Source organism: Ostrinia nubilalis, chromosome W (genome assembly GCF_963855985.1).
Source record: "Ostrinia nubilalis chromosome W, ilOstNubi1.1, whole genome shotgun sequence".
In the NCBI taxonomy this organism is placed as follows: Eukaryota; Metazoa; Arthropoda; class Insecta; order Lepidoptera; family Crambidae; genus Ostrinia; species Ostrinia nubilalis.
The window spans coordinates 6,842,774-6,859,380 of NC_087118.1; the positions used below are offsets into that span (position 1 = coordinate 6,842,774).

Sequence of the window (16,607 nt, forward strand, 5' to 3'; positions counted from 1 at the left end):
TATAAAAGATACGAGCTTATGTTTTCTAAGAGACAGGTCAAAAATTAAGAACAAAAATGACAATGACACAGAGAATTTAGTTTTTACAAATCTATAGGCCGAAAGAGTATAAAGGTGGAAGGAGGATTGTTCGCAACATCACAAATACATAATTATTTAATCTTCAATGTTGGTTGCTTTTATAGACAATATTTATGACTTTAAACGTTATAAATAATTACATTATGTGTATCGTATTTTATTAAAAACAAACTTTAGGAATATAAAAATTATGTTTTTTACATTTATGATTATTTAAATTATGGTATTGAAAATTAGAGAAAGTTATTATTATGCATATGAAACCATTATGCATTTAGAAAACTATGCATATCAAAGTTTATGCGAAAAAACTTTATGCAAATACTGTTATGCCAAACTAAATTATGATGAAAAATGTTATGCGTCTGAGAGGGCACCCGGATGGCACCAGGTTTACTCCGTTGTGTAAAAAATAGAGACAGTCTTTTTAGAAAAGCTAAGCAAAATCCAAATAATGAAATCATCCAAACAACTTACAAGAGATACAAGTACTTTTGCAATAATCTACTTAAAAACACAAAAAGGCAATATGAACGAGATCTAATATCTAGTGCTGGAAAGGATAAAAAGAAACTCTGGAATGTACTCAAAAATATAACTTTCACTAAAAAACCCAAATCATGTCCAAACGAACTGCTATTATCCCACAACTCACCCGATTTAGCCGTGGATCACATAAATAATTATTATATTCATATCGGAAAGTCTTTAGCCGAAAAAATTCAAACAGTCGATCGCCTTTCCAACTCTTGTAATGAAACAACTGCTCCCCTAAATTCTTTCGTTATTATAAACACTGATGAAGCTGAAATTGAATCCCTCATTATGAGTCTTAAAAATGAGTGTTCTATCGGTTGGGATAACATTTCAAACGGTTTTCTTAAAACACACAAGGATGTGCTTGTTCCGATACTCACTCATATTTTCAACAGGTGTTTGGATACTGGTGTATTTCCAGATGCTCTCAAAAAATCGATAGTAATACCAATACACAAGGGAGGGGACAGGGACCGAGTCAACAACTACAGACCAATTGCCATTCTTCCCGCTTTATCCAAGTTATTAGAAAAAAATATTAATAAACGCCTCATTAGTTATTTGGACTCTAATAATTTACTGGCGCAAAATCAATTCGGCTTTAGACCAGGAAAAAATACAGAAGGTGCAATACAAGAAGTTATTAAATTTATAACGCAGAATTTGGACTCTGGCAGAAGATGTTTAGCAATTTTCTTAGATTTAGGGAAAGCTTTTGACACGGTCTCTGTCCCAATCCTAATGAATAAACTTGAAAAACTTGGAATACGCGGAAAACAACTAAGCCTATTTAGGAGCTACATGCAAAACAGATTACAGGCGGTCAAAATCGGAAATCATAAAAGCACTTATTTACCTGTCCACTATGGTGTGCCGCAAGGCAGTATTTTGGGTCCCACATTGTTTACAATTTTCATAAATGATCTCTGTAAGATGAATTTGCTTTCAGGAAGGTCTATCTGTTATGCAGATGACACAGTGCTTCTTTTTGAGGAAAGCGATTGGTAAAAAACTTTTCAAGTGGCACAACAGTCTTTCAATCTTGTGCAAAACTGGTTACGCAACAATAAATTAACTTTAAATGCAGATAAGACTAAGTACCTCACATTTTCAATACGTAACACAACGCAACCAATTGACACATACAAAATTATTGCCCATAATTGTTATCGTTCGTTGACCACCAATCTTTCTTCACTTTGCCAGTGCCCAGATGTGGAGAAGGTTGAAGTTATTCGGTATCTGGGAGTATTGATAGATAAAAATCTAAGTTTTAAACTTCATTTGCAGCTTTTAACTGGACGTGTGCAAAAACCAATTTATGTCTTTAAAAACTTAAGAAATGTAGCTCAACGAGGTCTACTACTACAGGTCTATCAAGCCCTGTGTGAGTCTCTTATAAGTTATTGCATATCCTGTTGGGGAGGTGCTCCCAAATCTAACATGATAACTTTAGAGAGGGCCCAAAGAGCTGTGTTAAAAGTTTGCACTTTTAGACCTTTTTCCTATTCCACGACATTTTTATATAAAGATTGTCAAGTACTTACAGTTCGTCAGCTGTTTATTCTTTGTACTATTAAAAGACAACATCAGTTATTGAATTTTGAGCCAGAGAGGATAAAAACCAAGCGTCGTAAAGACATTGTTATCGAATCTAGAGTAATTTCAAAAACAAAATTTAGTAAAAAATTTTTTTCTTCCATTGGACCATTTTTGTATAATAAAATAAATAGACATCTTAAAATTTATCCATTGAGTAGGTATGAATGTAGCACAGCTCTTAAGGCGTGGCTACAACAGAAAACGTACGATGAGACTGAAGAGTTATTGACTGTGATTGAATAGTCAATACTTTTTATTAACTTTAAGTCAAATCATTACTATTTTCTGATACTTCTGTAATTTATAGTCCTGATTACAAATGCCCTTTATCATTACACTCAAGGGAAATATGCTTTATAATGCATTGTAATGTGAATAGATTTTAATTTTGTTAAACTTGTTATAACACGTTTTGTTTCGAGATACCTACCAGTGTCAAAAATTACATTTACCTAGTTAGCTATAAAATGTATCTTTTTGCGAATTTCGCTATGGGAAGAGCGCTTGCTTATCCTAAAATACAGGGCTCTGCCCTAACTTAGGAAGCAAAGCTCAATGTTTTTAGAATCATAATATTTTGTAAGATACATTAATAGTAGGTTATAATTGTTCGTTCTAATTCACTTTCTTCTCATTCGCTTCCTTCGTCCGCTCTTTCGAAGAAAGTTAATTAGAACGACCAATTATAACAAAAAAGTGATTTAGGATCTAATCGCCCAATAACACGAACGTAAGTAACCCATGCTTGTAACCTTTTTCGAACTACATTTTTTAACCATCGGCGAGAGTATATTTCATCAGTTCTTTGAAATCCACAGATCACGACAGTCGACTTAAAAATTCTGTTATGAAATTTCTGAAACAAAAAGAATCACTTAAATTGGAATGCGTCTGTCCTGAAGCATCAAACGAGCCTAAGCGTCATGGGAAATTATTGCCAAATACTATACGTAGTATCGTGTGTGGTCCATCGAACTGTGGAAAGACAAATTTAGTTATCAGTTTATTGTTACATAAGAATGGGCCACGTTTTCGTAACCTGTATGTGTACTCTAAGTCTTTATACCAACCAAAGTACGTATTTTTAGAAAAAGTATTGGACAAGGTGGCAGGCACATCTTATAACAAGTATAATCATAATAGTGAAATTTTGAGTCCTCACGAAGCATTGCCTGACTCGATTATCATATTTGACGATGTTGCTTGTGAAAATCAAAACAATATACGCGATTATTTTGCCATGGGTCGGCATAAAAACATTGATTGTTTTTATATGAATCAAACTTATACTAAAATACCTAAGCAACTGGTAAGAGATAATGCTAATCTTATTATATTGTTCAAGCAAGATGATATAAATCTAAGACACGTTTACGATGAGCATGTTGGGTCTGACATGTCATGGTCGCAATTTCGTGAAATGTGCTCAACTGTATGGAGTAAACCTTACAGTTATGTGGTCATCAATAAGGATTGTGAACGAAACAAAGGCTGTTATCGAATGAAGTTTGATACATTCATAGTAATGGACTGAACTTTTTATAAGTATAGATGTTAAGTTAGCAATCACTCAGTTTGATTAGAGAAGTCAAACAGAACAGGAATCTTAATAATGGAAAGAAACTTAAAGGAACAAATAGTAAAATCTGCTGCAGCTGTAAAAAGAAAAGTAGAAATGATTAAAGATGTAAAAAATTCAAATGATATGGCTTTGGACACGATATTTAAACCTATAATTAACCCGCTGAAACTACTAACAAACCAAACTGATGAAAAACGTCCTATAAATGAAGGATTGGAGCAAAACTCAGAAGCTAAAAGAACTAAATACAGTGAAAGTGAAGCATCAAATACTTCTACTGAAGATTATGAAGAACGTGACGATGATGAAGACGATTTAGATAATATAGATGTTTGCAAAACATCTAACAAAACCCTTACTACTTCGCCCTCGGTGGATTACGATGTCCATGAAAACTCATTTAAATCTCTTCAATCATCACCGAGTATCAATAACGATTCTTTATCATGGTCGGTGTCATCTGAAGTGATGAGTGATGTACCTTATGGTATTAGAAACGTAAAGGGAAAGCTGATGCTCGGCAATACGCGTGTTCATGATGATGACCGCATTTTGAAAATTGGAAACCGTAACCTAAAAAAAACTCCAGGCTTAAAAGAATTATTGTACAAAAAAACTCCAGATTTAAAAATGATTACAAATGAGGACTTACAAATTTATAAATTAGTACTTATAGATACCAATGCACACAAACGAAACTGTGATCCATCAAAACCAATAAACAGTAACAAAGGTTTTAAATATATGAATATAATCAAACCTTTGTTTAAGTTCTCTAGAAGTCACACGAGTAGTGTAGAAAGTCTCCCACGAGGTGAAGGCATCGATATTTTGAAAGAAGTTAAGAAGGATACTGATTTGGTTTATTGGGATGATCCAAATGAATTAGTGGAAAGGTTAAAATTACTACTTGGATCATGGGCAGCTGGTAACACTGGAGTACAAAATGAAATTTATGCAATAATAGAGGAATTGAATGAAGCTGGTATTATAAAAGACATAAAATATATAAAGCTCCCAACAGGAGGGTTTGGCAGTACCATTACACTACAGATGCCGAGCAGACGGCAATGAATATAGATAAATTTGGTCATCACGTTCATAAGCGTTTACGACTATCTGACTTTACTAATATTCTTACTGATGACACATTAGTAAGGTCAGATGCAGGTCACTTTGATTTAAAATCATCGAGATTAAAAGGACTACCAACTCCGGAAAAAGAAGACGAGGCTGTAAATAAAGAGTATGTGGATAAATGTGTTCAAGATTTAAAAAATGAATTGAAAAACATTCAAAGTAATGTTAAAAAGTATCTGAATAATTTGGAAAAATTAACTACTAATAATTTAACTACATTATATTACACAAAAAAAGATATCGATCTGATGATTGCAGCAAAATCCATCAAGAATGAGTAAACAAGATATAGTCAACGAGCTACACAAAGCAGCGAGAAGAAATTTCATCCGTCGACATACGATTATTAAAGGGATAGATGATTTATGGCAAGCTGACCTTATGGATTTTCAAAAATATTCATCATTTAATAAAGGATATAAATATGTTCTAGTTGTAATTGATGCTTTTTCAAAATACGTATGGGTTAGACCGTTGAAGTCCAAATCCAAACAAAGTGTTACGAACGCAATGTTAAGTATATTTATCGAATCAACACGAAAGCCTAGAAATTTACAAACCGATCTGGGTACAGAGTTTTATAACGATTGTTTCAAACAGTTAACAAAAAGTTACAACATAAATCATTATTCCACATACTCGATTAAAAAGGCGGCAATTGTAGAGCGAGTAATAAGAACGATAAAATCTCATCTCTACAAAGTATTTAGTTTATGCGGTCGTTATCAATGGTTTAAAAATAATTTAGATGCAGTTGTACAGCAGTACAATAACACTTTTCATCGGGTTACTAAATTCAAACCAATTAATGTTAATGATTCCAATGAGACTGTCGTTAGATCTAATATTAATAGAAGCAAAAAGCCACAAACGCGTAAACGATCAACTTTTCAAGTTGGCGACTTTGTTCGTATAAGTAAATTCAAAGGAGATTTTTATAAAGGTTATACACCTAATTGGTCTACCGAAATTTTCCGAATCATAAAAATCAAACAAACAAATCCTCAAACGTATCAAATTGAAGATAAACGTAATCAAATTATTCTTGGTTCTTTTTACGAATATGAATTACAAAAAACGAAACTGCCTGATCTTTATCTTATCGAGAAAGTTATAAAAAGGAAAGGAAACAAACTTTTTGTTAAATGGTTAGGCTTAAGTGATAAGGAAAACAGTTGGGTTGACAAAAGTGAATGTGTGGTGTAGGTATATAAATAAAACATAAATTCCTCTATAACTCACTTTAAGGTAATCGATGAAGGGAGGCAGTGGTATAATTAATACGTTAATAGATCATTTACCGTTTGAGTTACATTTACCTGGGTATCAATTTTGTGGTCCTGGAACTAAACTTCAGAAACGATTACTTCAAGGCGACCGTGGAATTAACAAATTGGACGAGGCTTGTATGCACCACGATATTGCTTACTTGAATAAAGACTCTGGTGCTCGACATAAGGCTGACTTAGAATTGTTAAATATGGCTAAGAAAAGGCTAAAATCAAAAGATGTTGGGAAAGGAGAAAAAATTGCTTCATGGATAGTTAAAAATGCGATGAAAGCAAAAATCAGAGCCGGCCGAGGCATAACATCATTTAAGAAAGGGATAAAGAATATAAAATCAGAATTAAAAAAACTTAAATCTAAAGATAATCACTCTGCTATAAAATATGCTTATGCAGCTGCAAAAAAACTTTTCGGTAACAAAAAAGGAATACGATTACCTCGATGTATTCCTCTTCCAAAATGTGGAGGAATTTTACCACTTATTCCTATATTTGCGGGGCTATCGGCTTTAGGTTCTCTTGCTGGAGGAGCAGCTGGTATAGCAAAAGCTGTTAATGATTCTAAAGCCGCACAAAAGAGTCTAATGGAATCAGAAAGGCACAACAGAATGATGGAAGCGGTAGCCCTTGGAAAAGGACTGTATATAAAACCTCATAGAAAAGGAGCCGGTTTATATCTCAACCCCTCAAAAAACTAATTAAGCGGCTACCTAAACGTGCGCTCACTAACTTGGATATATTAGAACATGCTTGTGATATTCCTTACTTTCGTGGTGTATTTATGCGAGATACATTACCTGCGAAACCTAAGAAGATAGAATGTGCAATCATGAATTTGGATAGTAATAAAAATCCTGGTACACATTGGATAGCCTTTGTAAAGCAAAATGACTACGTTGAATATTATGACAGTTTTGGTAATTTAAAACCACCGTTGGAATTAGTCAAATATTTTAGTTACTTACCTATAAACTATAATTATGTACGACATCAAGCCTTTGGTACAATAAACTGTGGTCATTTGTGTCTGAAATTTTTAAGGAATTATTGGAAAAAACATTTATATAATGTAAATTATTAATAAAAGTGTCTGTATAATTATGTCTTTCACTGTGTCTATAACCGGAACAGGAGCCTCCTTAACAACGAATTATTCACCGACCTTGGAGCTTCGAGATGACTACGAATGCGGTCTTTTATATTTTTCAACCTTCAATTCAATTCCCAACATAGATGAAAGAAACAACAAGTTTTACTATGGTGAAAATGAGATCATCGAAATTCCTGAAGGGTCTTACGAGCTTCAGGATATTTGTGATTATTTAAAAAATAACATCAAGAACACTATATTAAAACTTACTTGCAATAATAACACATTGAAAACAAATATTTATTGTTCTAAAGACGTTCATTTTAATAAAAGTGGCACAATTGGTAAAATTTTAGGTTTTGGAATGGAAACAATAAATGCAAATATAAGTACCGAATCAAAGTATCCTGTGAGCATTCTATCAACAACCATTGTGAGGATCGAATGCGATGTAGTCAGTGGTTCATTTGTGAACGGGAAAGCAAGCCATATAATTTATGAATTCGTACCTAATGTACCACCTGGTTATCGAATAATTGAAATACCTAAAAATTTAATTTATTTTCCTGTCAATCAAAGTTCTATAAGTGCTATAAATATCAGGCTGTTGGACGCTGAAAACAAAGAGATAAACTTACGAGGTGAAGAAGTACAACTGTATTTACATTTCAGAAAAAAATGATTAACTTCAATAAAAATCCTTCTACATTGCGTACTCCACTCAGTTCTAATAGAACATTCCGCAAAGACAGACCGCTTCAACTAAAAAAGAAGCTAACCAAGACCAATAAAGAATTTCTCAAATTAATTGGTTTAATAAAATGAATATTTTAAATATATCTCAACAAACATCATACGATAACAGCATTGAAAGTTTCGAGTATCATTCATACAAACCATACGTAACAAGTTTCAACAAGAATGATGAAATACGAATACCGATCAACCAACAAGACTTGTACGTGTTACCTTCACTTAGTAGTCTATATATCGAAGGAAAAGTAGTTGTGTATAATAAAACCACCAAAGAAAAAGTATCAAATGTACACTTCGTTAATAATCCAGCCTTATTCCTCTTTCAAGACATAAGATATGAACTAAATGGAGTTGAAATAGATAAAATTAAGAATGCAGGTATTACTACAACAATGAAATCTTACCTATCCTTAAATGAAAATGAATCCAAATGTGGTCGAGTTTGGGGCTGGTCAACCGCAGGAACAAACAATGCCAGTGGTGGAGCATTTTCTGCATCTATACCATTAAATAGGATACTAGGATTTGCAGAGGATTATGAAAAAATTATCATTAACTGTAAACACGAGTTAGTGTTACTGAGAAGTAATACTAACCTTAATGCGGTCAAGTTAAATGCAGGTGAAGTTGTAGATGACATTATAATCAATAAAATTATTTGGCGCGTTCCACACATTAAAGTTTCAGACCGTGAGAGGATTAACCTATTGAAACACTTGGAGAAAGATCGAGCTATTCCATTAGTGTTTCGTAATTGGGATCTGTATGAATACCCATTACTGCCTAAGACACGTAAACATACTTGGTCTATAAAAACTTCATCGCAAATAGAAAAACCACGATTTGTGGTAATTGCCTTACAAACCAATCGTAAACATAACGCTGTGTTGTCAATGGCAGAGTTTGATCATTGTCACGTAAGAGATGTAAGAGTCTTTTTAAATTCATCGTATTATCCGTATGAAGGACTAAATGTCAGTTTTTCAGAAGAAAAAATTGCTTTATTATACGAACAGTATTCAAGATTTCAACAGTCGTATCACGGACGTCGGCCAGAGCCGTTGTTGAGCTTGAAAGAATTCAGAGACGTAGCTCCCTTATTTGTTATCGACTGTTCGAGGCAACACGAAACTTTAAAAGGTTCGATCGACGTACGAGTTGAAATTGAAACAGACCAAGAGATACCAGATCAGACAGCTGCTTATTGCTTGATTCTAAACGATTGTATATTTGAATACAAACCTTTGAGTAATATCGTTAAGAAAATATCATGAATAGCAATATTATCGTAGATCTGCAAGGATTTAAAAATAGCAAAAATGAATTTATAATAAAAGAATTTGCTATAGCTACCCAAGAGCATACTCACATATTTTTGATTAAGCCTCCATACCCGTTCTCTTCATTGACTGCTGAAGAGAAAAAGCAAGTTTGCTGGATCGAAAAAAACAGAGGCTATCGGTGGAATGAAGGATATATTGATTATAGAGAATTTCAAAGACTTATCGTACCTTATTTAAAAGGTAAATATATTTTAGTAAAAGGAGAAGAAAAGATCAAATGGGTGCATAATTTATGTAATCAAAATGACGTTCTAGACGTAACTTGTTTCGGCGCTCCAAATTTAAGTACTCTTTACAATCTTTATTGTTTGGATAACCCCACATTATTTAACTGTTTTGCTCACAAGAAATATTGTGCATTAAAAAATGTTATGTGTATAAAGAAATGGTGTGTTGAAAAAAATTTAGCAATATGATAAATAAATTTATTATTCTAAAAAACTGATTATTTTTATTTTAACAATCCTTGATAGAGATTTAAATTATTACATATGTAAGGGAAAAAAAATAACACTTTCATATTCATAAACTTTATTATAAACTTTTAACATTAGGTACACTAAAGATTTTTCATATTCAGTAACTTAATTATAAACTCTTAAATTTAAACTAAATACCTACTAAAGATTATCATTACACATTTTTTTTGATATTTTCTTAATTACTGATTCAGTCATGTCCATTATTTCATCATAATTTTCAGTCACTACATACTGTGCACTAAGCATCACATTATCATCACTTTCACTGTCATCCGGATCGCATGCTGTTGAAGCGGAAGGCTCACTCGTCAGGTCACACACTCTTATTTGTATAAGCCGTAAACCTTTAGTTCGCTCCTTGGAAATGACGTAGGACTTTGCAGTACTACGTGCCTTCTTTCTTGCCGGTTGCTCAGTCTTCCGCCTAACCCTCTTTTCCCGGGAGGTTTGAGGCTCACCAACTTGTCCCAGGACATCTGAACAAGCTTGTGTTAATCCCTCCCAGGGATCATAGGTGAACGGGGGAAGCATGATGTTCATATCGGAGTTTTGCATCGTCTGAAAAGAAAAAATAACAATTGTTAGTGATTATAATAAATTCAAAAAATTTGTTAGAAGGTAGGTACAGTCATAAAATTACAAACTTGAATACTTACAAAATAATGAATCCGTTGCTAGTCTGAAGACGAGCAGTGATATGGAGTGAATGAGCTTGTCGGCGAAATATTGTAAAAAAACATGTGATTTGCTTTATTGCGAAATCGTTGACTTTGCAAACGTGAACGGATGTCTTGAGTCAGCATATTGAAAATTGCATATTGTAATATGAAATAAGGTTATTAAGTTTATTAGAAAGATTCTTTCACAAATATTTATTAAATAGGTAATATGAATCAAACAACAAATCATAGATGGTTTAAAATTTATTAAGCACTTATTTCATAATTATAATAATAATTATTTTTAATTAATTTAATAATAATAGTATTATAAAATACAATCTGTGTTAGTCGCAGGCTTAAGAGTAGAAAGTTAGTAAAAAGTATAATTAATAATAAGTAATATTTTCCTAATCTAAACATAAAATAAGAACTGATTATTTCAACCCAGACTATTTAATATCATCATAATATTATTATTTTAATACAGAACAAGACTAAGACATTTATCAAAAAAGAATATTAACATATTATTTATTATAATACAAGTAGGCTCTTATAATACCTATAGAAACATTAAAAGAAGCTGGATTTATGACCCCAGGCCACTGTATTTATATTATTTTTTAATATTATACGTTTGTCATCGTTAGATGATAAAGCCACTTTATTTACCGATTGAGTAAATATTTCATGCTTTAACGATTTAAATACTACATTTGTTTTTTTAATAATTTTGTTGTGCAATAGGACATTACTGTAATCTTTAAAAAGTAACTGCTTAACAGTTGGTTTTTTTACTCCTTTAGCTTTTTTTATTTCTTTATTTTCAGTTTTAATACAATATAATTTTGATCTTAAACCGACAAATTCAGTTATGAGTTTTCCACCTAGTTCGTCTTTAAACAAACCAGGTACTTTTTTATTTTGCCGTTTAATGTTAAACAAATTATTTTCATCATAATTGCTTGTGTCAAAGTAAGATTCAAATTGACGTTTCAAATCCTTATACACGTCCTTGGTGTGTTTGGAGTACAAAAAGCTATCCGTATCTGTGTAACAAAGTTGTAAATTGTTACCGTAGAATGGTTTCATTATGGAATAATGGAATTTATACATATGGCTTTTAGAAATTTCTAAAACCGTAAATCCTATATAAATTGGTTTATCCAGTAATATTGACTCCGGTTTCATTTGCACTGCAACAAAATTCTCAGAAAACACAGTTGAGCTGTGATAATTGGGTCTTGCTATTAATTGCTGAGCAGTGTACTGTTTTTTAGTTTTATTTCTAGTATCAACCCATTGATTTACTAATTTTACATCAAGCCGTTTTTCCGGATCTTCTAATGTTTTGCCGAAAATGCTATTATTCAAAAGTTTAAAAAAATCTTGTTCAAATGCAGACGTTGCTTTTTGTCGCAACTCGGTATTAAGATCAATGTACTGCTTTAGATAAGGGCTTTGTTTGAATTTTATTACTCTGTGGATTTTTTTTAGTTTCAAACCATGATCAAGGCATGCTTTTAAATGCACATAGTGAATAACATAGTTAAATTTATCTTATAAATTAGGTATTAACTTGGATGTTTTAGAGCCAGGTGGAGTAAATTTTTGGGGACAAAAAGGGAGTTCATTGTGTAAATCATGCAACTGTTCTGGATATTCTAAATCTATTTCTAAAATATAACCCTCTTCGGCATCGTCGGGCGTGTTTATAATTTCGTCGGCATTAAATTCTGACACATTTAATAAGTGAAAATCAGAATGAGGTAAATACGAGCACATTGCATAACCGTATAAATTGTTACAGTCTATATAAAATAAGTAATTATCTGGAGAAGATGAATCGTGATCAGGCAAGTATTTATTATTTGCCTTCGCATATCTAGTGGAAACTTGACAAACACCACCGCGGATACCCTTTTGGATTAACCGAATTATTTCCAAATCTTCAATTAGTTCAAGTTTTACTTTGGTCAAAAGTAGCATAGCATCGAAGCTTAAACTTGGAGCGGTAAGATAAAACGAAGGATCTAAATTATAATTAGTTTTACAAGTATACCGAAATTTTTCAAATACATCGGCCAGTAAAAGTACGTCTGATTTTAAATATAACTTTGTATATTCTCCTAGATTTTTTAAATTAAATGTTTTCCAAACGCGCTCGGCATGTTTATAGTCAGATTCTGAAATAGTACACTCATTCAAACTACTATAAAAATTATGGCGTGAAGGTAATTGTTTTTCTTTATACGATTCCCAGTTAGTCATGTATTCATAAGGGTATACACCTTTGCGCCTTAATAACTCAAACTGATTTTTTTCAGAAAAAAAACGCGATAAATGTGTAAAATCATGTGTGTTTAAATTAGAAACCAGTTTTTCAAGGCTTGTCCCTAAAAATTTGAACGAGTCAACAAATCGAACTGCCATGTAATGATTATCATCTGTTGTAAAAAACTTAGTGAACGATATATAATTTTCTTTATTTTTGGCTATAACTTTTATTGGTCCCGATATTTCTCCCAATTGCCTTATAAATAGATGACTATCGTAGCCGGATAAATTATGGAAAAATACCGGTACGAATTGCGGTAAGCGGTATTTGAGATTACAGTATGAATGTGCGGGACCGCGGTACCTGCCGGTTAAGTGACAGTGGTCCCTCACTCTATCGTCAAATAACAACTGATTGCAAAGATAACATTGCTTCGATTTAGAAAATGATTCCGATTCTTCTACTGTTAACTTTTTCATTGGTATTTTGTTTTTATATAATTTTAATATTTTAGATATGTCTTTCTTAAGATTCTCAATAAATATTTCAACGCAATTTTTCCCAAGATAAGATACGTACCGATTCAAGGAACTGTCATATGAACAAACAACGTAATATGCAAATGCAGCCGGAACATGTTTTTGGAAGACGTTCGTAGAATTTGAAGTCGGTCCGTTTGGACTTGGTTGTAATAACGATTCGAAATCCGCGTAAATAACGAACGGCATGTCTTGCATTTTTTCATAGTTTTTAAACTGTATAAGTGTGCCGGGTTTTGGTAAAACAGTAGCAACGCCACCGCATATATGAGTATTTAATTTAATTTCGTTTTTAAAGAATACCATACAATCATCACAAAAAAATATTTTGTTGTGGTTTTTTGTTATTTGCGACCTTAACAAACGACTTAAATTTTTTATCCAACAATAATGCGTTAGATTTCCCTTTTCTAAAAATAATAAATTTATATGGTTCTTTTTCTTGTTCTGAGTGCGGTATAATGGTCCAACAATATTAGTGTTGTTTTTAATTCCATAAACATTGACACTTATACTGGGATTATTCTTTTCAAAAGTTTTTATATCCGAAAAATTTACAGGAAATGACATGTTTTTTGTATTGAGAACGTTCTCAAAATGAGGATATGAAGAAGTTCGGTGAGCATTACTCTTAGCAGGAAACAATGCTGCCATTATGCTCCACAAAAAACAAAATTTATCACTGTTTCGAACATTAATACAAGCTCGTTTTAGTTTTAAAGCTTTAGGTAAATCTATAAATTCGGATGCTTTTAAAGGATTAAATTTGTTTATGTTAATTTCTAAGTGCGAATTACGGAGAAAAGACCAACCGCTGTCCCTTTCTTGCATTTCGTCAATTTTAGTTGAAATAATAGCTATTGCTTGTGAGAATATTTCATCAAACGCGTAGTTCTTATGTATGGTAAAGTTCTCTGTAGCAAATGATTTTAGCTCAGATTTGTTAGAGTCATTAGTTCTAAGAGAAAATTCTGCAAATAATTCGAAGTTGACTTTAAGGCTGTTAAATGCTAGTTGTCGCGCTTGTATGAGTTGCCGCACGCGCGCACGCATGCTGCGCATGAACTCGGCTGGCGTCTGCACGCCTTCATCCCTATTGCGCAATCGATACGTAGCTATTCGACTACGGAATGCACTACTTATTTTTTCTATACCATCTCCTAATTCTATTGCTGAATTATTTTTATGTGTATTACTTTTGAGATGAGCTGAGAAACTATTACTTTTAACTGATAAATCGCACACTGTGCAATATATCGTTCTTTGAGACATTATAAAAAAGTTTAAAACCAACCTAACAACTTTGAATGAAATTAAATAGACTGGGTGAAAAAACTAAGATATAAAAAAGTATTTTATTTTATTACCTTAAATAACTAATTAATAACAAATTACGAACTATTTTTTTTATCAGCGAAAAAAGTACCGTCCTCTTCGAATGCCTCTCGCGCACGCGTGACGAATTGCCGCAGTAGGTTAAGATGTTCGGCGTTAGAGCTGCTTTGGTATTTGAGTGACAATACCGCCTTCTCCCAACGATCTTTCGGCTGCACAGCTCGTATCTCGTCCGCGTTGTAGAGGCGCAACTCCACGAAGAGATCCCCAGGCAGAGAGGCGGTGCGGCGCAGGACTCCGTCGGCCACTCGACGCGTCAGCACGGACTGCAGGCGGCCGGGCTGGCTGCGCGCGCGACTGCTCTCGACGTCCGCGTCGTCGTCCAAGTCCAGCTTCCACCCTGAGGTTCGAGTTCGTTTGTCTCCACTCGAGCTCTCTGCTGACTTGCGTTTGGTAGACGACTTTTTCGCTGATGATTTAGTTCTGAAAAAAAAAACAACATTTGAATTAAATATTCTTAAACAGTTTTAATTATTTTAGTTGGAATGAGAGATAACTGGTAAAATTATAAAATTCCTACCGGAATACCAAGCCTTTGCTTGCTAAATATTTATTTCAAAATACAATTATCATTACAACGCAAAGTAAATACCTCAATCGTCATAAAAGTGATTAAAAACTTACGGTTTATTAACTGATTCCTCTTCAGAGTCGTCGAATAAATGTTTGGCCGTTTTTCGAGGTTTCTGCTTCAACCTGCCAACAAACACGGTCAAATTAGTTTAAAACAGTAATAAACAGAATTTCTAAGTATGAGTCTTTGTTCGCATAAATTAACAAATATTTGTTTCAAAACAGAAGTGAGTCCCGCGTATTTAATTTAAGTACATAGGTACATTACAGCGCAAAGTAAATACGTGAAACGTTATAAAAGTGATTAAAAACTTACGGTTTATTAACTGATTCGTCTTCAGAGTCCTCAAATAAATGTTTGGCTGTTTTTCGCGGTCTCTGCTGCTTCAACCTGCCAACAAACGATCAAATTAGTTTAAAACGATAATCATTTTCACTTGTTTCAAACAAAAATAAATCGATTTATTACTGGAATATTACTTTGTCTATATTAAATTTTACCTTTTACAAGATGTTTCCTCTTCAGAATCTATGTCTTCGCGTTTATTTCCGTGCCGCTTGGCAACTGCTTTTTTGTCGCAGTAATACTCAAAGTCCGACCTGTAAAATATAGAGTTAAAGTTATAAGACGAAATTATGATGTAGGTACGACATATTATGTTCAATACAATACATGTATTGAACATTCAATAACAACATACAGTAAACAACTTGAAAAAATCGAACTGCCTAAGTTCATAATTATGCACATTATTATTCTCATAAAACACACAAGGAAAAAAGTTAAAAAAACTTACGAACATTATTTCGTTGCTGTAGATTGGTCTTGAAGCTGAAGAATACCTTAACCTTGAAGGTTGATGAGCACTATGTGGCACTACTGGAGTTATTAAATTTTATCGATTTGGAGGTCATAATTTATCTAAAAATAATGCAAGATCAGCAAAAGAGGTAGTCAACATTTTTTCCATTTGTACCACTTAGTTAACGGGTAAAATATAATGTATAATTACAAAAGTAACCTTCAAACACAGGGTTTACGATCACTGGCCAAAATTTTTTATAGAATCAGCAATTACAAAATGTTATTGCTGATTAACATTAACATTTGTGAAAAACAAAAGTTTCAATTTACTCAGACGTCCGCATAATCAGTGTAGGTACAGTCGGCGTAAAAAATATATGATGTTTTTTTTTCATATTAGGATATTTTTCTTGTTACATACTTTAGATTATTTCTTAAACATACTATCTTTCTTTC

General features: G+C 32.9%; 1 protein-coding gene across 1 annotated transcript; it reads right to left on the reverse strand.

Moving 5' to 3' along the window:
• Positions 1–14,706: 14,706 nt before the first annotated feature.
• LOC135086351 (uncharacterized) lies at positions 14,707–16,330 on the reverse strand. Its single transcript, XM_063981117.1, has 5 exons — positions 16,148–16,330; positions 15,848–15,946; positions 15,663–15,737; positions 15,398–15,469; positions 14,707–15,196 (listed from the first exon to the last, which is right to left on the reverse strand). Coding segments are annotated over exons 1-5 (675 nt in total). The 5' UTR covers positions 16,150–16,330; the 3' UTR covers positions 14,707–14,769.
• Positions 16,331–16,607: the final 277 nt, after the last annotated feature.